At 39.1% G+C, this 22,825-nt stretch overlaps 1 protein-coding gene across 5 annotated transcripts in view; it reads left to right on the plus strand.

The window, feature by feature from the left end:
* The window catches only part of jing (AE binding protein 2 jing), a 152,177-nt gene extending 131,649 nt beyond the window's left edge, over positions 1-20,528 (plus strand). For 2 of the 5 annotated variants that reach the window (XM_068291359.1, XM_068291358.1), the window contains exons 3-7: positions 14,443-17,895; positions 17,957-18,452; positions 18,522-18,669; positions 18,738-18,915; positions 18,983-20,528. In XM_068291359.1, coding sequence (XP_068147460.1) covers positions 14,443-17,895; positions 17,957-18,452; positions 18,522-18,669; positions 18,738-18,915; positions 18,983-19,472 — 4,765 coding nt within the window. In that variant the 3' untranslated portion in view covers positions 19,473-20,528. Of the gene's footprint in view, positions 1-9,467; positions 9,624-14,185; positions 14,346-14,442; positions 17,896-17,956; positions 18,453-18,521; positions 18,670-18,737; positions 18,916-18,982 lie in introns of those variants that run through there. The other 3 variants (XM_068291362.1, XM_068291361.1, XM_068291360.1) reach the window with 3 other exon arrangements.
* Positions 20,529-22,825: the final 2,297 nt, after the last annotated feature.

Consider the following 22,825-nt stretch of genomic DNA (forward strand, 5'->3'; position numbering starts at 1 on the left):
GAGGTGGTTTTTTCCTGCGAATTCAGGTGCTTGCATTTCAAGGATAATGTGTTAAATTTCTGCATCTCAACATGTTCGAATCGAATCCTAAAGCATTTTAGTAGGTTGTCTTTATTAACAAGTGAATATCATTATCTGTTAGGTGCTTTACCCATAAAACTTTGGGTTTACTCAACACAAAAACTCTTTTATTCTAACATTTCCTAAATAAATATGTTGTGAATTCGATGGTTCCCAAACTGAATTCTACTTTTCCATCAATTTTAAATGGCAAAGAAAAGATGTGGATGATTGGTAGCTGAACTAAACTTTCTTCTCAGTTTCCAAGAAAACTTCACCAAATTAAAGAGATATGCAAATCTTCTGCCTCATAGTTGAAAAAGTTACAAAAGCTGGTAATACCGAGTACTTCACACATGATGTGATTAATAATCAACTTAATTAGTTATCACAGGCAAATGCAAGTCTGTCTAATCTAATAAGTTTTAAGTTGCAATCTTAGTTGGGGAAATGAAGAGGGAATATTAATTTCTATCGATGTTTCAACTGGGATTTCTTTATCTCTAGTCCCATGAGAATAACCATGAACATTTTCCATATCGACAAAGAATTGAAGAAAAAAAGATTTCAACTGGTTAATAGAAAATTCAAAGCACTTGAAATTTTTCATTTGCCAATATTAAATTTCACAAGAAGAGACGAATCGAGACAAGAAGGAGAAGAAGCTAGAATAAAAACTGCACCCAAAACGTAGCACCGACTACTGCAAAGTCACAGAAAATTTACATATGAATGCCGCCTTTCCCGCCTCTGCTGCCTTTTTGCCTGCCTGTCTCCCTGGGACTCCTTTCCGACTTTCGTTTAAATCGAATAAAAGGCAACGTAGTGGAGATGTTGAAGCCGGATTCCATGGCCTGCATGTGTGTGTGTTTATGTGTGTCCTTCTCCGCCTCCACCTAACTCACGCCTCCAAATCTGGAGTCTAGTCTCAGTGCCTCGTGCGCTGGTTGCTTCCACATTGTCGAGTATTTGCAATTGCTAGTGAAGTATTAATGGCAGCATTTGAATAACAATGCGAGCCGCCAATGTCGGTGCCTGTTGTCGACACCAGCCAACCAAGGAGAGAGATGCAGCCAAAGAAGGAATAGATGGAGCAGGAGGAGCAGGAGGAAGTCAGTGTAGCCGAGTGTCGGGTACCCAGACAACGCATCAAGTGCCGCAATGAAAATCATGGCGAAAGGCTAATTTGTATTGCATTTAGGGTGAAAGGTGGCAAGTAACTCTATATGTCTTATTGAACAATTCCCTCCCCTCACTCCGTTTTAGTCTCTGATTTGCCTCAATTGAAATATTAAAGATTGAACATTTTTCGGGTAGGAGGAGAAATTTAATAAACTCTGTCAGTAAGTGAGCTCCCGCATTGGCATAAAACTTGCAGCAAACACTGTAATTGTGGTTTGGCAAAACGATGGACCGCAAAAGCCCCAAATACCCCAAAAACCAGAACTGCTTCCACACACACACACACATATAGACCAGCCCCAGCTATCATGCCTTAACCAGAGAGCAATCCACTGGCATGGCTATTGTGGCCACCTGTCTCACGTGCCCCCATGTGTTGGCCTTTGCCTAACCGCTGGATGCGGAAGATTCGTATGTGTGGATTAAAGACAACTTGGCTGCACATGGCCGTGGGGCGTATCGAGAGAGTGAGAGACAAGACAGCAAACCAGACATAGACACCAGGACAACGGGACACCAGTAAGGACATTAGGACAGGATGCAGAAACAGTAGTCGGACTACTACGTACTTTGTATGTACTAACTAACTCCGACAACAAGACAATTAAATTATGCAGGATTTTTCCAATGCACTTTACTCGACTTCACTCTGTCTCGGTGTGTGTGTGTGTGTATCTGTGTGCAAAAGATTTTACCAAAGATTTTGCGTAAATTGATTTTAAATAAATTAAAAGTTAAATATTGACAATGCTCCCCCATATCTTTCTCTCAATCTCTCGGCATCTCTCGACATGTCTCTCCACGTCTCTCAAGTGTTTGCGAATGTATATCAGGTGCGAAATATTTTATTTAACATTTTTTCTCAAATATTTATTTGCCCCAACCGTTTTTGTCAAAGACAAACAAATAAATTTTTACATAAATAGAATGAAAAAGAGACAGAAAACTTGATATGCCGGAAGGATTAAATGAATGGAGCAGAAATGTAAATGTGTGGATAGATTGCTGCAAGTTTCAAACCACAAAAACACATTTTATATATTTTTTATCAAAAGTGAATCCTTAGAAGTTGATTATCTGCAAAAAGGAGTAAAAATTTCACAAATTTATCTTTTATCATTCTCTTTTATCATTAGACATAACTCAAAAGATTTCAAATAAGATTTCAAGTTATTATTCAAGAATCCATTTTCTTTTAATAGAATCTTTTAAACTCTTTTTAGCCTTTCCTAGGATCTTAACATCAATTAATAATTTCTTGTAGTAGCTTTCAAATATATACATATATATTTCTCCGGGCCAAAAAGAAAAGTTTATTTTTATGCTTCTGCCCCCTCTTTTTTTGGCTTTTGTTTTGTTGTCTTGCCATAACCAAGTGTTACTCATAGCTCACTTTTCGACAGAGCCTTCAGGCAAACCAATTTGTAAATCAAGTTGCAGTCATCTCTGCTCCCCCCTTCCCCGTTCATCGGTTCGTAATATCATCTACATCCTCCCGTAAGCCCATGGACATATAGCTCATCCAACCTTCTGCAATGATAAATCATCTTTTGTAATTCAGTTTTCTTTTTCTTTTATTCCCAGTGTGTTTTTTTTCGGTAAGCGTTTCTCTCATCATTTCTTTTATTTTGTTTCTGCCGCCGCCAGCTGCCAGTTGCCAGTTGCCCTTTTGTTTTTGTTGTTGTTGGAGGCAACTCACCTTGGGCGCACAAATTCGTAAATTTCAATGTAATTTTATGATTATGACCGCACGCATTTTGATTGATACTTTAGCACTACTTAAAGGCCAATGGCCTGCGATTGAATTTCCTTTCCTTTCCTTTCCTCGGAATGATATTCCAGCGAAATTCAATTTTATAACCAAAATGCATCAATCTTTTTGAGAGTGGCCAGTCATTAGGCCAAGTTGCAAGTGAGATGCAATCAGTTGATTGTGTGATATCTATGAAATGATTAAAAGTATTTATAACTAACTGCCACTGGGCGTGGCCAATGTCCGGTGGAGTTACTACTTCTTCTTGGAGAAAACTTCTTTTTCTTGCGCTCTCTCTCTCTCTCTCTCTTTCTCTCATTTTGTATGCCGTTCGGCATCTCATTGTAATTATTCAATACATTTTACGTGTGTGGAATGCCAAAAAACTACACATTTGCCACGCCCACACAGGATGTCTACGACTATTACCATACCTTTCACTGGAACATCTTTAGAATATTGTGCACAATGTGTCGTTGACTTGGTTTCACTCTTCCTCTCCAGGCTCTTCTCTCTTCTCGCCATGGAGTTTTCCTGGCGCACTTTTGCAATTTATTAAACATTTTATTGCGCCCCAAGGCGTACTTGCCTACCAAAAAATAAGGTAAAAAACACACACACAAAATACTTTCCAACAAAAGGACCAAGCAAAATAGTCAAATATACATACTCACATCTGCATATACATACATAAGTACTAAAGAAACGGACAATTAAAGGTAGAAACCGTTGGTAAGGCAGCAACAAAAAAACACAACTTCAACTTCGAAGGAGGAAAATGAACAATACCTGCCATATGGCAATACCTTTTCGATACCCTGTGGAAGTAGAGTCTATAGATGGCGACCTCAGATACAAGCAAGAGAGAAGTGTCTACTATAAATATTAGACAGATCTTACAGATCTTGTTTTAATCCTAGTATTTCGTTATTTTTACTACCATAACTTGCAGATATAAGGAGGTCGTATATATAGAATAATAACTCTAATAAAAATGTTTAATTTTATTAATTTATTATCCTATCTAGGATATCCCAAAGTCGTTTCCCTTATACTATGGAGTTTCACTTTTTGTTAAAGTTAAATATTTGTGATTTTAATGCTATTTCCTAAAGTTCTTATGGTAATATCTTTATATTTATATTGATATTTTCAACTTTTACTGTTATGTGCCTAACGCATTTGCATATCTACGAATTTCGAGGGCGGATAAATTCATAAATTGAATTGGATTCGGCTACAACTTGCTCCTTTCCTTTTGTCACGCCCTCGAATGTTTATGGCTTTGGCATTTACTTGACTTGGTGTGTGTCGAAATGCTAGTGAATACGGAAATGCAGTAGGTTTTAAAAAAAAAAAAACCCTTTAAAGTTGTGTTTTTTTTTTTCAGTTTTCTGAAAGTATTTCCAGCTTAGCCTTCAATTCGGTTCAGTAATTGGATAGTTCTTCTTCATTTTTGCGAATGACATTCTTTTTTGAACTGTACAGATTTGATCATAATGTTTCTTTAGCCAACTAGAATGATATCTTTCTATGGAAACCATGGTAAAGGATCTATAGACAGATTCTCAGTGTTCTAGAGTCTACACCTGCATTTCAAGAGAGACAAAAGCATGAGTTCCCTGAAAGTGAGTAGATCAAGCAGTTTGATTGAGGGGTAGATTGATTTCACTTCTTCTTCTTTTATTTCTATTGCCAACAGTTCCCAATTAATATTTATAGCAGAGTGTTAGCTCCCCTCGCCCCTCTTGAATGTACTTGTCGCCCTCCTCGTGTAATAGCCGAGCTAAGCCCTTCTGATCCTACACACACACAAACACACATAGAAAGTGACTCAGTTTGGACTCCACTTGTAGTGGGTGTACACACACACACATATGCATGTATTTGTGTGTACCTTTGCGGAGTGTAAACAGAATGTAGGTCTTCCAGGCGAATGGATGCATTGTTGGACCTGGCATCCCTTCTCCTTTCTGTCTGTTTTTCTCCTTCTCTCTCTGGCACCCCAATTATAACACGCTAAACAATAAAGAAAATAATAATAAAACTTCAGGACACACACATGAACATGCTTGGTTTGTGTGTGTGTGTGTGTCTGTATGTGTATCTATGTCTTTGTTGAAGCAACCCTCGCTAATGAAGCTGCAGTTCTTCACTGTTTGCACACGCAATTTGCCTTTATCCATTTGCCTGTTGCCAGTACTGGGCCTTGGGATTATTACCAGCAGCAGGAGCAGCAGTAGCAGCAGCCATGGGCAACTACTGGAAGGAAGGGATAGGCATATGTATGTACATACATTTAGCATATATAGAGAATCCTTCGAATATTTAATACCCCTTAAACAAGTCAAGAAAAGCATATTGTTTCTTAGACTTCTATAGGCAAATTTCAATGGATAGAGAAAGAGATTTGCCCACAAGTTTTATATATCATATCGATTGATGACGGATAGTTCCTAGATACTTTCCTAATTAGAGCCTTAGTTACTTTAATTCTCCAACGGTTAGACCATTATTCTCATATCTTTTAAAGCTTACCTTATGGCGATATTCTTTATATATATTCCATTAACCGATTCCTAATCCTCATGAGATGCTGCTCCTGGTACTGCTGGCTGCTGCCTGGGCAACCACAGTAGGGCAACATGTGCCGCACCCCTTGAGTGGGAAAGAGTGAGATGCATTGTGTTTGCTGGGAACAAATATACACACACAGAAAACTACAACAAAAACTACAGCAGGAATAGAATCACAGCTGCTTCACTGTGTGGGCTGCCCGTTGGCAATACTTGATACCCTCTCCTCGAAGGGTATGCCGAACTGTTTAACGGCAAAATGCCCCCTAAGCTGGGTGAGCATCTATACAGGCCATAAACTAGTCGAGAGTTTTTTCTTTTTGGTTTTTTCCATTATTTTTCTCGTGCAACATAAAAACGCATTGCCGCCGCCTGCAGCCTGCCGCCCGCCAGCCGCTCACTCTGCACCGCTTTAACATTTGTTTTGACATTGTTCCCGGAGTTCTTCGTAGCCATCTCTAAGTCTGTCCCTCCATCTGTCCGGCAATCAATTTTTTTTCCTTTCCTTTGCTTCTTTCAGTTTGTTTGTTGTTTGCTGTTGCATTCGCTGCGCTTTTTTCTGTCGGGCCTCGTCGCCTCGAAGTGTAAAGTTTGAAATTAGTTTGGAAAAGTGTCTAAAAAAAATTACACAAACATGCACACACACACACATGCACATACACAGATACACACACAATACAATCATAAAAGGAATTCATGCGGCGACACTTTTTGTCAACACGAACACAAGAAAAGTGCTTTAAAAAGTAAAAGATTGAGTAAAAGAAGCGAATGAAGTAAATGAAACCTTCTTCCCCCGGGATTTGGGACGCTAAAACCAGTTGGGAATTATATCGATGCAAGTGCAATTGGCTACAACTTGTCGCTGATAATCGACTCAAAATTAAATGAAATGGGGATATACATATATAATTTATGGTGTAGCAGATGTTCTCTATGGATTGATCTTTTTATTCTTTTAGCTAGTAAGTTGAAAAACATCTCTTAAAATGATTTTGCAAGTTTATTATAGATTGATAATTAAGTTTAAAAGATTTAGACATATAAACACAAGACAAAATATATGTTATTCAATTCGGGAATCGATCAAATCGTGTCGTTTCAATCTATTGCCGTGATGGAATGGCAGCGATCACATTAAAGATGATTGTATTAAGTTTATGAGACAAGAAAATCTAGATTAACCTCAAATATATTACTCTTAATCATTATAACTGAATATTAAACTTATTTTTTTCTGTGTATTAGGTGGGTTTTAAGTCATCACATTCATTTTGTTTAATGTCAACAAGGCAGTTTTGTGCGATTGATAAGGGTTTCCAATATATTTTGTAAATACATTGTCACTATTTATTTCCACACACACTCACACACATGAATGTTGACAGGATAATGGCAGCGAACCACATAAGATACACCGTGCCACATGCTGAGATCCCTTCCTAGTCCAACTGTGTTCGGGTGTTAATAAAAATTTAATTTTATTTAATTTAATAAATTTAATTGAATGCATTAAACAAAACGTTTCATGTTCTTGTTGTTGTCATAGTTAAACTTTATATGTATGTAGTTTGTGTCATGTTGAAATTAGCATAAGTAAATCAGACGATAAAAACCCTAATCAAAAAACACAAACGGACGTCGCACACGTCGCACACATAATTCATATGAGGGGGGCGGAGACAACCGAGTGTGTGAGGGTGGTGGGGCCAGGCAACCTCTTTCAGTTGTCAAAAACAGTTTATAACGCCTAGAATTATGCCACACATAAATCAAAATTGACGCATAAACAAATTTCGAGGAGTGTGTGCTCCCCCTCCCCCTCCAACACACACACACGCACATTTAAAAAAAAAAATATGCCAAAATTATGCAAAAAATTGCGTAAATTGTAAGCCAGAGTCAGAGCTGCTGCCTCTAGCCTGATCAAAGTGGAATTGATGACTGTTAGAAGGGGATTTCTATTTGAACTTCATGTGTGTGTATGTGTGTGTGTGCTTTTGTTTCTGGCAAAGCCCCAGAATGGAAGAAATTGGGGTTTATAATTTATGGTAGGGCCAAAGGAAGCGAAGGCAATTTTCCCAAAAACCATTTTCAATTGTCCTTCGTCACGCTTGACTTCCGTTGAAATGTCATAAATTGCAAATCTATTTTGCAACATTTATAAAATTTTTAATGTTTCTTAAACTAGATGGCAAACTATTCATTATTTAAACTCTTCATTATTCTTAAATTAGTAGTAATATGTTAAAAGACAAATAAAGATAAATGTGGCTTTGTTTAGAAACAATGAAATATGAAAGAAAATGTAATTCCAAATGAATGGTAACACTTTCTTAAAAAAAAGTCCTTTTTGGAAGGACTAAGCAATAGCCTGCCTACAAGTGTCTAATATTAAATTGGTAATGGTTGGAGTAATAAATAACAGACTCTATTTAATAGTAAAGAGTGATTAATAAGTTAGATACCTTCAGTTAACATCAACAGTGAATAAAGTAAGGAAAATTTGATTCCAAATCGGAAAATATAGGTTTATTAAGAGCATAATATGGAAATATTTTCCCGTTAGAAACAATAATGTCACTTTCACTAATTAAAGTTGGAATAAACAGATTGCCACATTCAAATGGAAGGGAATGGAAGCGTTTGACCCATTCCCCCTCCGAAGTCAAGTGTTGTGGTACTTCCCCCGTAACCACAGTGCCCCCCATAAGAATTTGAGACCAAGTCGTTGACAAATTTATAGCAAAGATTTATGCAGCAAATTAAATACGTTTCGTTCCTTTTGCGTTTTCTTTTGGTTTTGTTTTTTGACGCCCGGAAAAACGTCTAAATAATTAGATAAACATTTAAGCCAAGGCAACAAAACGAGATGAAAAGTAAAATAAAAGCGAGCCAGCGAGAAAAAGGCAAAGAGAGGGAAGAGAGAGAAGTCGTAGTAGCAGAAGGAGCATCAGCAGACGCATAACGGGCAGAAGAGATGATGTAGAGAAGAAGAAAGGGCAAGGGGTAAAAGGCAGGGAGAGGGCAGACTACGTGACCATAACATGAACTGCCTGTTACCGTCTCTGCCTTGTGGCACAATGGCCCCCCCCTGTTCAGTGTCTGCATGCCACCCGCCTGCCTGCCTGCCCCTCATCCTGCTGCTCCTTCACACATTTTGCGGGTTCTCAAAGTGATGACTGCAAGGACGGGCAGCGACGGCGGTGGCGACAAACAGGAAATATTTAACGTGCCAACAACAAAAATAAAAATAATAATAATAATGGGCAGAAAATGTAGGGAACAAGCCACAAGCCAGCAAGAGAGCGATAGAGAAAGAGAGAGCCATTCGTGGGTGCAACGCGTGCAACACGAACTCCCGAAGAGATGCCTCTTAGAACTGACAATGTGTTGCAAAAACAGGGAATTTCTTGTTTACCACTCTCTCTCGCTCTCTGCATCTCTCTCACTTACTGAGGAAATTCTCTCTGTTGGAGTTGCCATCACATGTGTTCACAGGCGGTTGTTTGTGGTTCAAATACTCTATCCTTGCCAAGAGAGAGAGAGAGGGAGAGAGCGAGAGAGAGTGTTACATGGTGGGTGTTTTGAAATATTGTGGGATTTTTTTTTGTACCGCAAAGAGCGAGACTTGTTTGGACTTGTCGGTCGAAAATTTCAGTCAGCCATTTTCTCTTAAACGCGACGGACGTCGAGCCTGCAAGTAGCGGAAGGAACGCAAACGCATAGAAGCGCGTTGCGTTGGGAATTTTGTTGCTTCTTTTTTGGTCGGATAATTTATGTTTCGCGTGTCTCCCTGCGTCTCCGCCAGTGTGTGTGGGTGTGCGTGTGTGTCCGAGTGTATGAGTGGATAATTAAAACAACAACAAAATAGATGATGATAAAGAAAATGCTTTAAAAAAGGCTACACAAATTTATCTATAAAAAAAATTTCAACTGTGTGTGTGTGTCAAACAAATATTAAAATCTCCCAAAGGATTTTTTGGATACTTCAGCAGCAGCAGCAGCAGCAACAACAACGACAACAAGAACATCACGGACTAACTTTAAATGTTAGTATATACACCAGCGACAGCTAAAGTTAATACTAAGTAAAAATAACTGAAAAAGGCAAAACTAAAGTTAAAGCGGCGATTACGTTTACATAGCAAGTCGCGTGCATTGCTCCCTCTTCTTCTGGCTCTTCTTCCGACTCCCTCACACGTTTGCGCATGTTTTTCTCCTCCACCCCCTTTTCGTTGATTTCTTCTCTCTGCATATGTGTGTGCGCCTGCATTTTTCTATTCAATTTTCTGTTTCTTTTATGGTTTTTCTTTTTGTTTTGTGTGTGTGTTTTTTTTCTGCCGTTTGCTTTTGTTTCGTTTGGGAAAACTATTACAGCATAGTTAACATTTTACATCACATAATAACATACATAGATACTTAACTGTCTCTCTCTCTCTCTCTCTCGCTACGGATGTGTGTTTGTGTGTGTCTATGTCACATTTTGCATTTGTTTGTGTTTGCCCAAGCAAATATGCAATGATTTTTTGTTGTTCGCGGGTCTCACTCTCGCTCCCACACTATCTCGGCCTCCCCCTGTTACCCCTCATCTGTTACTTCATTCATGCCTTGCAAATGAAGCGTGCTCAATTGTGCGAGTTCTTTTCTTGTATGGGGAGTGGAGTGGGGGGTGGGCTAAGGAATGGTGGTGGGTGGGTGGTTGTTGGGATACAAAGGCAACTTATGGCGGAAGTGGAAGTTGCCTTCGTGTTGTGCGTGTGTGTGTGTGTGTGTGTGTGTACAAGCACGTGTGTGTTTGTGTGTGTATCTAATGGGATTTTCTAATAAAATTTAAATTGTTAGCGCATTCTATGAATTTAATATACACATATTTATATGTATGTATGTATGTGAGTGAGTGTGTGTGAGTGAATAGTGCACAATTCAAGTCTAAAGTGAAAATGAATAAATTAACAATTCACATAAAATAATCATGCAAACTAATCTTGACCGGGAAACATTGGCCACAACAAATGAGGTTCTAATTGAATTTAAAAACTATTTCTTAAGCAATAGAGAAAGAACATACAACTTAAATAAATACCGGCGGCAAAAAAGGAAATTGTTGCAATTACAGTTTTACAGTTTTCTTTTTACGATCCAAGTAAAATGTACTCGATAATGCATACCAAAATTTATGTTCAAATGGATTAAATTGATTCACACTAAAATTTGTCTCGAATTTCCCATAACAAGTTAATTTTGACATGACTGAAGTCATTTCTGGCATCGGCTAAAGTGACTGCCGACCACCGGCTTACCTTTCTAACGGTTTATCTAAGTCAACTGCACTGATAACAAGGAATATTAAATACCTGCGTGTCTTATGGGATACCATGTACATTTTAAAGATGTAAACTCACCCTTTTACACAAGATTACCTGGGAACAGGGATCGTTAAGCCACAATGTAACAAAGTAAATATTGTGCCTTGAACTTACCGTTTTCCTTGAATATTTTTAAATGTTCTTGGTAATAATTGATAAGAGAGTGTCTCCATTTAATCGCCATTCTTTCTAGTGAGCATTGGTATGATTGGCCTAGTTGGTTACAATTTCAATGAACTTAAATAATTTTGAACAACTTCTTTATGTTCTTACTGATCACATAAACATAAATTTGATCATCTGTCGTAAAAATCATATTAACTAACTTTAGAAAGTAGTAATTTAATCATCAACATCAATTATGATGACATTTAGAACCGTAAAATGTTTACCTCTTTCTTGTAGAACAGTGTTAACTGTTTTGAAGACGTTTTCCTTTTTATCTACAAATATTTATGTTTGAGTCATTTGACTTAAAGTCCGTTTAAATTCTCAAATTTCAACTACTTTCCATCGCTTAGGCTTACAGTCTACAAGATCAAATTTTGTAAATGTTTCTAATTTGAACCTCGTGATTTAAATATTTTTGGACAGATCTATCGACTACAAATGCATAATCGTAGCTTATAAAGGAAACTCATAAAATAAATCAAATACATTCAGGATAATTCATATGAAAATCAAAAGAGACAATTGATTGAATTCCTATGTATGTCACCTGCCTCCCATGTTTGATTTACATAAGGAAATAATTAAACAAAATATTGTTTTTAATTTTTTTATGATAATAACTGCTGCAAAAGTTATTAATCTTATGCTGTATATCACAGGAAAGTTAATGTTTTCTGATTGTACCTTTGTGAAGTCGATAAAAGGCAGTATACAAAAAATTGTCAAAAGCCCACAAAAAAAGGTAAATAACCTCGTCAAGTCGAGAGTATTTCTACGTATCTCATACTAAATATCTGATAAAGCGACAATAACCATAAGAGAAACCCAAACCAAACCCAAACAACAAAAAATTGGGGGGAACAACAGGCGACCGACCCCAAACCCCAAAAACCCACGAACGACTTAACATTAATCTTTTCCCATTTAACGATGCGTTCAACAAGAATGTTGAACGAGGCAGCATCAAAGCAGGTGGCATGCCTGACGCCCATGATTCGCTTTTTCCCTCTCTCCTTTTTTCTCTATAGCTGTCTATCTCTTTCTTTTAATGAAACCTTTTCCTTCGGTTAGAGATAATAAGAGAAATAAATGTTACAACATGCAACATTCAAAATCAAGTGCAATCAACGATGACACAAGAAACATAAACATAAAAAAGAAGAGAAAGAAGGAGAAAAATGTAAACTGCATACAAAACGAAAATTAAAGCAATAATAAAAAAAAACTGAAAATGAAAATAGATAAACGTGAAAGAAAAACGGAAAAGCACAAGTGCATAAATGTGTGCCACCCCCCTCCTCCCTTACGTGTGTGCGTGTGTGCTTCCTCTTGGTGTTTGTGTGTGAAAAAGAACAAGCTCGGGAAACGCTTTTTGTTAATTCTATTAAAGTTTTAGAATAAATATGCATGAATAGATACTTTTATGTTTGTATGTTGGAATGAAATCGTTTTGGAATACCCTGCATATTTATATGTACAAACATATTTGTCAGTTAATTAGTTATTCTACAGGCTACATGGGATACATAAGACTTATAGGGTTCATTTAGAACTTGCTAGTGAACTGAAAACGTATTAAGTTTTACACCAAACTAAATTGTTTTTTACACTCTTCCAACTATTGTTGACTATTAGAATAAAGTTTGAACCAATTTCACAAGCAAAAGTGAACAATTGTCAATTTTTGTGATGGAGATAAAATTTAGAAAATTCAATTGATACCTTTCTTTTTGTCTTCTTATAAATAAATTATTCTGCTTGACGAAGAATAAATTTCATGGAAACACTTTAGATTGGATTATATGGAGCCACAGAACTTTCATTTATGCATTTTACATTCCTTCTCATGAAATTTCCATTTTTACGATAGTTATTATAGTCATTTTTATGGTGACCGAAAAAATCTTAGAGTTCACAAAAATATAGTATAGGGTCGTAGAATCGGCTGTCAGAATGTAAAGTTCACACGAGAGCAACTTTCCATTCTATAACGAAAAATTTCCAACACCTTTGCCTTATTTACACATTAATGTTACTTCTATCTTTAAAAGCAGGTACTAAAATCTAATCGTCCCCTTAGCCAGCAGATTGTATTTTTATCGTATTGCCAAATAGTATTTATTGAACCTTTCCTTTAACTGCTTCCTTAACTTGAAGAATCTTTTCTTTTTTATGCGTATGAGATTTAAGAACATGATAAATATTAATTAATTAAACAAATTGTTTTTTCAAATCGGAGAACTGCAACAAAAATTTGGAAATCTTTAGCTTCTTATTAACGGGACACAATAAGTAATGCAAATCTTAGAATTACATAGATGGAGAATTTAAATAATCAACGCAACGTTTAAATAAACTTGTTGTTGCATTTGTTGAAGTTCAATGTGTCTTTAAAAATTTGTTATATAGAGTAAAGATTATAAAATATATACATACATACATATGTAAGAAGGAACACGAATTTAGAATTTTAAACAAACATCAAATGGGTTCGTTGTTCGAAAAGGGGTATGGACAACAGATAGTGAACGGCAGAGGGAGGGAAGGGTCGCGTGCAGCTACCTGAAACTGAAATTTTCCCGCATTAGAGAATCTGTTTTTGTTGTTGTTGCTTATATTGCACGTCGACAGACAACGCAGCATAATGCAGTGTGTGCAAGTGAGACAGCTTAAGAGCGAGAAGATAGGGTGAGAGAGAGAATAACATTGTTGCTGGACATAAAGAGTGTGTAAAGTGTGGAGAGAGAGAAGTTGGGAGTTTGCTTTTATTTTTTTTGTTTACTTTATGCTTTCGTTTATCGACCCGTTTTCTTTGTGTGTGGTGTGTGTATGTTCTCTCTTCCTCTCTTGCAGCGCTCTTCATTTGAGTGAGGGAGAGAGAGTAAACAAGCATAAGATATTGTTTTTTTATGTTAGTTAGAAATACTGGTAAAAATAGTTGTTTTTCAAATATTCTTTGGCGCCTACTCAACTATAAACATTTCCCCTCTCTTGGAGAAACTCACCTTAGTTATCAGTGTTCTGCAACACTGTTGAACAAATAGCGGGTTTTAAATAGTGTTTTTTACATTTGTTTTGCTGCACTTCTTTCCCATGTTTTGACTTGAAAATGCTTAAAAAATGCATATGAAAGAGTGTTTTATTTGTGATCGAGCAGAATTAACTGTGCACTGCAGCGGGAGAGTTGCTCTAGCCGTAAATTAAGCGTTGATTCGTCGCCAGATTTATGTGTAGGTGTGGCCAATGTGTGGGGCGAACCTCAATTAAATGTTATATGTGTGTTAATCCTAATCTAAATCTCCCGCTATTATTGTTTTTTTTTTGTTTGCAGCGGCGTGGCCACATCCCTGAGCTGCGCCGACTCCAGCACTGGCTCCAGTGAAGATGCTTCCGAGCCAGGCTCTCCCGTGAGCGACGATCACCACCTGCACCACCACCACAAGATGCCGCCACAAATACTCAGCACCAGCAGCACAAGTAACAGCTCTTCTGCATCCACCTCCGCCCCCGCAGCGTCAACAGCTACTACTGCCTCCACACCCGCGCCAGCTACATTTAATCCTAGCCAGGGAATCAACACTGCCAAAGTGACGACGACAACGCCAACCACGACGATGACGACGCCACAAAGAAATCCAAATATGCTGCCTACCCTGCAATGGCCATGGAACACCAATTTGGGCAGCACCTCAACAGCTGTTCCCGCTTCAGTGGCCAACAAGAAGCGCTCTGCGGGCGGAGTTATGGCAACAGGAGGAACAAGCGGGGGCTTAGGAACAAATGAGCATACAGCTGCCGTTGGTGCCAAAAAGTCAAGGGCAGATCCGTTGGAGGCAAGCAAAAGACTGAAATCCATTGCCCTGGAAGAGTCACAGACCAAAATTACGGGTTTCTTTAAATCCCAAATGAAGGCCAGTCCGGGTGGAAAGCTGTCGCCGCCACCGCCAGCGACAACCACAACGACAAGCACCGCCTCCGTTTCCGCTTCTACCCCCAACCAATTGACCATGAGCACGCCGGCAACGACTGCATCATTAAATAAATATTTCAATATTCTATCGCAGTTGAAGGAGCAGAAGCAGCAACAGGCAGCGGCGGCAGCAGCAGCAGCTGCGGCGGCGGCAGCCGCATCAGTGTCGACTTCGACGGCATCTGCCACCCAGAAGCTAGCAACGCCTCCGCCAACAGCAACCATGACGACGCCAGCGCCACCTCCCATGATTATAGCCACAACGGGAGCAACTGCTTCCACTAGTTTGCCTGTGCCTGCGCTGAAAAAGATTGAGAGGAGCACCAAGCAACCAGCCAAAATAGCCCAAGTGGCACCGAATTTGAGGAAAACACCCAGCAGCAGTAGTAGTAGCTCTTCCTCGAATGGCTCCAATAGTTCCTCATCCTCAACCTCCTCGGCGACAACAGGCAAATCGCCAGCCAAGAAACATGTGGCCATAGCTCCACGCACGCCGGAGATGAAGCAGCTGATGCAGCAGAATAAATCCTCAGCCATGGTCTATCGGACGCCGTGCCAAAAATTGGCAGCTGCTCCAGCACCGCCACCTCCTCCGCCACCAACCGCTGTGAATCCTCCTCCTCCACCTCAGCCAACTGCCAATCCCACACTGTATCAGCTGCCCGCTGTCCAACTGCCCAATCTAGTCCAGCTGCCACCACAATTGGCAGCTGCCGCCAATATCATGCAACTGAACAATGTGGCCAAGGCGGCGGTGGCAGCGGCGGCTAACAATAATGCAGCCGCTCAAGCGGCACAGGCGGCACAAGCTGCAGCTGCGCAGTTCTTTCTCAATGGAACGGTCTTTAAGTTGCAACAGGTGACCACGGCCACCACGACGACGGCCACGACGGCTACAGCAGCGGCGGCACAAGCGGGCGGTGGGGTCAATCCCTTCGGCTTGCTGAGTACCAATGAGCTACAGGAATTGTTCATTAAACAGCAGCAATTCCAACAACTACAAGCCAAACCACCCACTTTGCCATCTCTGCCAGCACCCGCACCACCAACTGCCGCCCAATGCTCATCTCCAGCGAATCCCGCTAATTTGCAAGAGCTTTTCCAGCAACAGATTGCAGCAGCAGCTGCTCTGCAACAGCAACAACAAGTGGCAAGGTTGGTGCAGCAACAACAGGGAACAGGAGCCGGAGGTGGACCACATGGAACGGGCGGAGGAGCCACCCCTCAGCCACAGCCCGTGTTCATGGCCACTCCCGCGGGACTACTATTAAATGCAGCCACTCTCCCGGCCATGTTGGCCCAAGCAGCGGCGGCCATATCAGCGGCCAATCAGCAGCAACAACAAAAGATGGCAGCAGCCGCCACCCTTGCTCTGCAGCAGCATCACCAGCAGCATCAGCATCATCAGCAACAGGTCCAAGCGGCGGCGGCAGCAGCTGCCATGAGCCTGCAACCGTTGCCAGCTTTAAGCTCAATCTTTGAGCCAACTCCAGAGCAGCAGCAACAACAACAATCCATGATCACTGCCAGTAATCCAACCGCACCTGCTCCTCCTCCACTAGCTAATGGAACCAACTCGAATAACACTGCCACAAATCAGCAGGGACCACCATCACAGAGAGTGATGGCTAAGGCGCCGCCAACCATAATGCATAGCTCGAGTCAACCGCCGCCATTGGTGACCATCTCATCGTCCTCCACATCGACAGGAAAAAGGCCAAATACCTCTTCAGCTGGCGTGAAGCCTTATCAGAAGAGAATTCAAACGCAACCGCCTCAGTCTCAGAAAACCAAATTCATAGCCACGCCCACCACACCACCGCCCCTAGTGCCCACCTCTAGTAACAAAGAGATGGTGCCCACTTTAAGAAAGACCAACAATGTGAACAGTGTGAGTGTGCCCACTCCACCGTTGGTTAGCATTGCCCCCTCCAAATTGACACCGACTCTTAGTCTGGCCAAGCCGCCGCCGACTCAGCAGATACCGATCCAAATGCAGACACAGATCTCACCGCCTCCGCCTGATCTCTTTGATTTGGTTAAGAACTCCAATGGAGCGATTAGTATAGTGCCCAAACCCACTATGACTATTACGATGACATCGCCATTGCCCTTCAGTTCACCAAGTAGTCGTTCCTCGCCAGCTCTATCGAGTTCCAATTCCTGCACCTTATCCGCCTTTAGCAAGATCAGCAAGATCGAAGCCACAGATACAACGACCAAGATGTCCAAGGCTGTGGCCCCACAATCCTTTGCTGGTCAATTGCCACAGACGAGGACGCCGCCAGTGGTGGATCATGAACCACTTCGTGAATTGATGCAAGATTGCAGTAATAGCAACTCCAATTCGAATTCCTGCAGTAGTTACTCAAATTCAGTGAGCTCTGCGGCGGATCTCTCATTGGAAGCTTCAACACCGGCTTCACCGTCGCCTGCTCCTTCTCCCTCGGGAAGTAGCAGTGGGAGTGGCAGTGGCAGTGGCCGCCGGGCGGCCAGTCAAACGGATATGCTTAGCGAAATGGTTACCTCCTCGTGCATTTCGAGCGGTGGTGAGGATTGCTCTCAAACCACGCAATCCACGACGGGCATGAGTCCACCTTTGAGTGTGGTAGTTGCCGCAGCGGCCTTGCCTCCTCCACCACCTGCCTCCAGTACGTCGAGTGGAAGCAGCAACTATGATGAAGAAGATGACAAATCTGAATCGGTTGGATCCTCCGAGACGCACAAACGGCTGAGAGATTTGCCCACTCCAGAATCTGGCATTGGCGGCAGTTTAAGTAACAGTGAGAGCAGCAATTCCATTATAGATGCCAGGTAAGTTCCATCCAACCATCCAAAGAGTTCTCATAATCATGCTTTTACGCTCCTCTTGCAGCTCCAGTTTGAAATCCATTTCGGCTTGTCCGCCCACATCTGCTCATTCCGATAGCAACTCATCGTTGCCGCCCGCCTCACCAGACGATAGTTCTTCGACTGCTGCGACCATGGTCGATGTGGCCTTGGCCGAATCCGCCAGCAAAACGTTGCCCAAAAGTGCCATCTCCCCCATACTTTCGCAGCCCAAGACCATACGCTTTCCCGCTGGAGCAGGAGGAAGTGGCGGTAAGGCCGGAGCCAAGCGACACGATGGCGTCTGTTATTGGGACAAGTGCAACAAGAAGCACGAAAGCAACTCCAAGCTATTGGATCACATGCAGACGCACCATGTCAACACGCAAACGGGTCCTTTTGCCTGCCTCTGGGTTGGCTGCAAGGTCTACAATAAGGAATCCTGTTCCCGTCGTTGGCTGGAACGTCATGTCCTCTCACACGGCGGTTCCAAGCAATTCAAATGCATAGTCGAGGGGTGCGGACTGCGTTTTGGGTCACAGGTAAGCTTCAATACCCATCGCTGTTCCATGAGAATATTAATTCTTATCCGATTTTCCACACATTTATAGCTCGCTCTTCAGAAGCATGTTAATAATCATTTCAATGCCACGGATAACATCAAGGAGAGCACCAGCAAGCGAACCTCAGATCCTCCAGTGCCCAAGCAGCTACGCAAGAATGGCAAGAAACTCCGCTATCGTCGCCAACCTTTTTCAGGTGAGTTGAAATTATCCTAAGTCCGAATAGGGATACATTTCTAACCGATATACATCGAATTCTTTTAGCTCGCATGTTTGACTTCTTTGACACTGGCATAATGGAGGGACTTCAGCATCGTCTGCGACAGATTAGCACATTAACCAATGGTGCCCAGGCCATAACCTTCCAGGGACAATGTCTGATGCGACGACGCAATAGCCAAGGCTGTTATGAGTGTTTTGTGCGCTGGTCTCCACGTGAAATGTAAGAGATACGATCTATACATCACCCAAGCGATGTAAACTAAATTGACTTTGCATTTTGTTTGTAGCATCTCGGATGAATGGCTTCCTGAATGTCCAAATCGCACGCGTCAGCATACCAAAGTGTTGCACATAAAGCATATGCGACCAGCAGAAAAGACGCGGGTGGAAAGTTTATTGAGTACGGCATTTAAATTGCGCTACGATGCACAACTCTTTGCCGATGATTATAATGTCAATGAGCAGCAGGAGCAAAACAGTGACTACGACTCGGAGGATTGCACTGTGGACGACGACGACGAAGATGAAGACGATGACGATGAAGGGGAGAATGACTATGACGATGATGATGATGAGGATGATGGCATTTCGGCCAGCATTAGTTCACGCAGTGCCAGCAATGAAACCGTTTCCAGCTATCAACAGGTGCTGACCATAGCCAAATTACAAATGCAGCAGAGGCGTAAACATCCGCGGAAACCGCCCAAGATTAAGCCACCTAATAATCTTCACCAGCAATCACATTTGGTGCCCACAGATGCCTTGGTGCCCATCTAAACAACAAATCCAACAAACAAAACAAACAAAAAAGTATTCTCTTAAGTAATTATAAACAAAAACCAAGCGACAAACGAGTAAACAGTGACAAGTAGTTTTAGTTTTTCTATAAGCCCTAAGTTATCATATTTATATATATAGCTCTATACATATATACACTCTATTATAATCCATCTTGTGTAATATATAAACCATATAGATTAGTAGACAAGCGCCCCCCTTTGTGTGGGGGGCTGCCCGAACGCCACGCTTATCATTTTCGTGTAGTAGGTGTAGATTTTCTTTAGTTATGTTTTTTCTTTTCGAAATTGATTCCAAAAAAAAACCTTTGTTTAGTAAATTTATCCATGAATGAATCATTCAATTTTGCCTCCCCTTCCCCAAAACACCAACGAGACATTAATCATTATACTCCCAATCATCTATCATTGTTGTATATATACGAATCCAAAGTGCAACAAAATACAAAACAAAAACCAATTCAATTTGGCAGAGTGACCCACCACCCGCTACTTATGTTCAAGCAAAACTTCAATGAACAAATTACTATTAATATTTTTTGCTAATAGTAGATTGTAATTATAAATTAAGTTAACTTTTAAGTTGTACAATTTTCGAAAATTGAACTGCCCCAGAAGACAAAACAAGAAACATAAGGGAACGAATGATAGATGAAATTGTGACCAAGACTTTTCCTTTTCAATGTACATATATATTTTGTTCGTTATCTATTTCGATGTTTATGTGTGTGCGTTATGTTTTTTTTTTCTTCTGTTGGCTCCCAACTTTTGCTTAACTATCATTGTGTTACAGTTTCACCAAAACTTCCATTTAAGATGAGAAAAATAAAAAAACGCAGCGCACACAACAACTAAAAAATGACTAAAAGAAAGTCGTAAAAGTTTATTGAAAGAAGAAGCAAAGAATACAAGACTTGAAGCATTTACAGCTATAAATAAATAGTTTAAACAAATGAAAGCAAACCGCAACAACACTTTGTACTCAAATTTGAACAGCAATGCAAAATGAAAAACAGTTTTAAGTTCCAATCCAAAATTAATTAATTTAGTAAAAATTATCTTAAATTCGTCAAATGTATCTAGAACAAAAAACCCAACAAATCGATACGAAACATTTACTGTACATAAAACAAAAACTAAAATTCTAAGAAAGATTAGTTTTTCCCTTTAAATTTAACATTTAAATAATTAATTTAGAAGTTAGCAAAAAAAAACAAGAATCCAAAAAAAAAAAAAAAAACACAAACATACAATAAAAGAAACCAACAACAATTCACAAAGAAAAAAAAATTGAATTTGCTTTTTATACAAATAATTTTGTTAAAATGTTCGACACATTTAGTTGCTTCTATTACATAAAAATTTCCAACTTTTTGTGTACATATCGAAAAAAACGAGAACTATTCGAATGCTGTATTCAAGAGGATATTGAAACGATAAGTTTAACCAAACGAATTTGAATATTATGATTTTGTCTAAATGCCAATCAATTATAAAAAAATTAAGTAAGTAACTGAAAACGGAACAACATCAAAGTCGAAAGTAAAGTTGGAACACTCAACACTGCCAAAAAACGAGACGAGAAATATAACACACAAATAACAAATCGACAATGCAACAACAACTACAAACAACACGAAACAGTTGTTAAAAACGACTGATAAATTTAACAAGCAAAAAAGGAAACGTAAAAAAGAATTCATTGCCAAGAAAAAACCAAAAAACAAAACAAAATGTGTAAAAATTGTTTAAAGAATTTATAAGTAAAAAGGATTAATAATTTGCTAGAGAACTACTAAAAAACCTTAATAATGAACAAAAAATGGTAATGATAAAATATCTATATATATACAGCTAAAAATATATCTCTGTGTTGTCTAAAAGTAGATTGCATCAAAATATTCAATTAGTTTTAAGATGCTGCATACAAAAAAAAAAAACCCGTTTGATAACTAGTTTTTTAGTTTCAGATCTGGATTGATTCTCTCAATTTTATGAAATTTAATTTCATTTCTATAAAACTAAATCAATCTTCTTATATCAGTTGAGCCTTAAACAGTAATTATAGAACATCATTTCAAATTCTGGAACATAATTTCCATAAAGTAAATTTATTATTTTAAATAAAAATTAAACTTAAATATGGTGAAGTTATAAACTGTTCAACCATTTTCGGCAATTCTGTATTGCGTCAAATCTTTCGCTTGCAAGTAATTAGTTTTTATTTCCTTATTATACGTTAGCTGACTTCTTTCTCGTTCATTCGTTTTGTACTTTTTCAAACTCTTCTGAGTTTTATAACAAATTATTGATCGGGTTTTTTTTTTAAATTAATGTACAGCTCTAATTACGTACATATATACATAATGTACATAAAAGAGAGAAAACAAAAAACATCTTCCTTTATACGATTTTTATATACTTAGAGCTGATTCTGCAACTGAATCACAATTGTAAATATACATAAATATACATAATATATGTGTATATGAATTTAAAGCAATACTTATAACAATCGCGAGTTTAGTTAACAAAATTATTTATTGATTTAAAACATTTCAAAAGCCTTTAACGTATTCAAAAAAAAAAAAAAAAAGGAAAAACAAAATTCAAATAAAAAATAAAACTACCTCGAGTCAAGTTTTCTAAATTTAAAAAAAAAACAACCAAATTGAACAAGGGAACGGAACGTATACAAAAACAAACCGAAAACAAAAAAAAATAAAATAAAACTAATCCATAGATAAACGGGTCACCAAGAACTACAATCTGACGAAAGGATATCCTGTTTGTCCTAGAAGAGGGCGAGTTATAAGGACATTTATAGTTTTATTGCGACTTTTTGGCCATTTTTGGATAAAAATAGAAAATCCTTCATACGGAAATGGGATAAAACTTTTGGCACTTTAATTCGAAGAAATTATTAAGTAACAAATAAAAAAAAAGGAAAAATAACATTTAATTAAAACTGCTTTAATAACTGATAAACCGAAAATCTATTATGATTAGCAAGCCAATGTACTAGTATATACATGAACCATTTCTAAACTATTTTTAAATGAAAGCCGCGCCAGGCAGTTTGGCCCCAAGAATCTTTAGGATTTGTATCGGGCCAATTGGCCACTGGCTACAGCAACTGGCAGTTGCTACAATTTGTAACTAATGTAATCAAAAGAACATTCTACATATAAAAGAAGTAAACATATATATACATCATAACTATATTATTTATAAAAACACACATACACAACAATTTAGATTGTACCAGAATGTTTAAACAGTGACCCATTAAAGAAACAAAACAGATACATTAAAGCAAAATGTAAACGTGCT

This window comes from Drosophila tropicalis, unplaced genomic scaffold (assembly GCF_018151085.1).
Source record: "Drosophila tropicalis isolate 14030-0801.00 unplaced genomic scaffold, ASM1815108v1 contig_593, whole genome shotgun sequence".
Classification (NCBI taxonomy): domain Eukaryota; kingdom Metazoa; phylum Arthropoda; class Insecta; order Diptera; family Drosophilidae; genus Drosophila; species Drosophila tropicalis.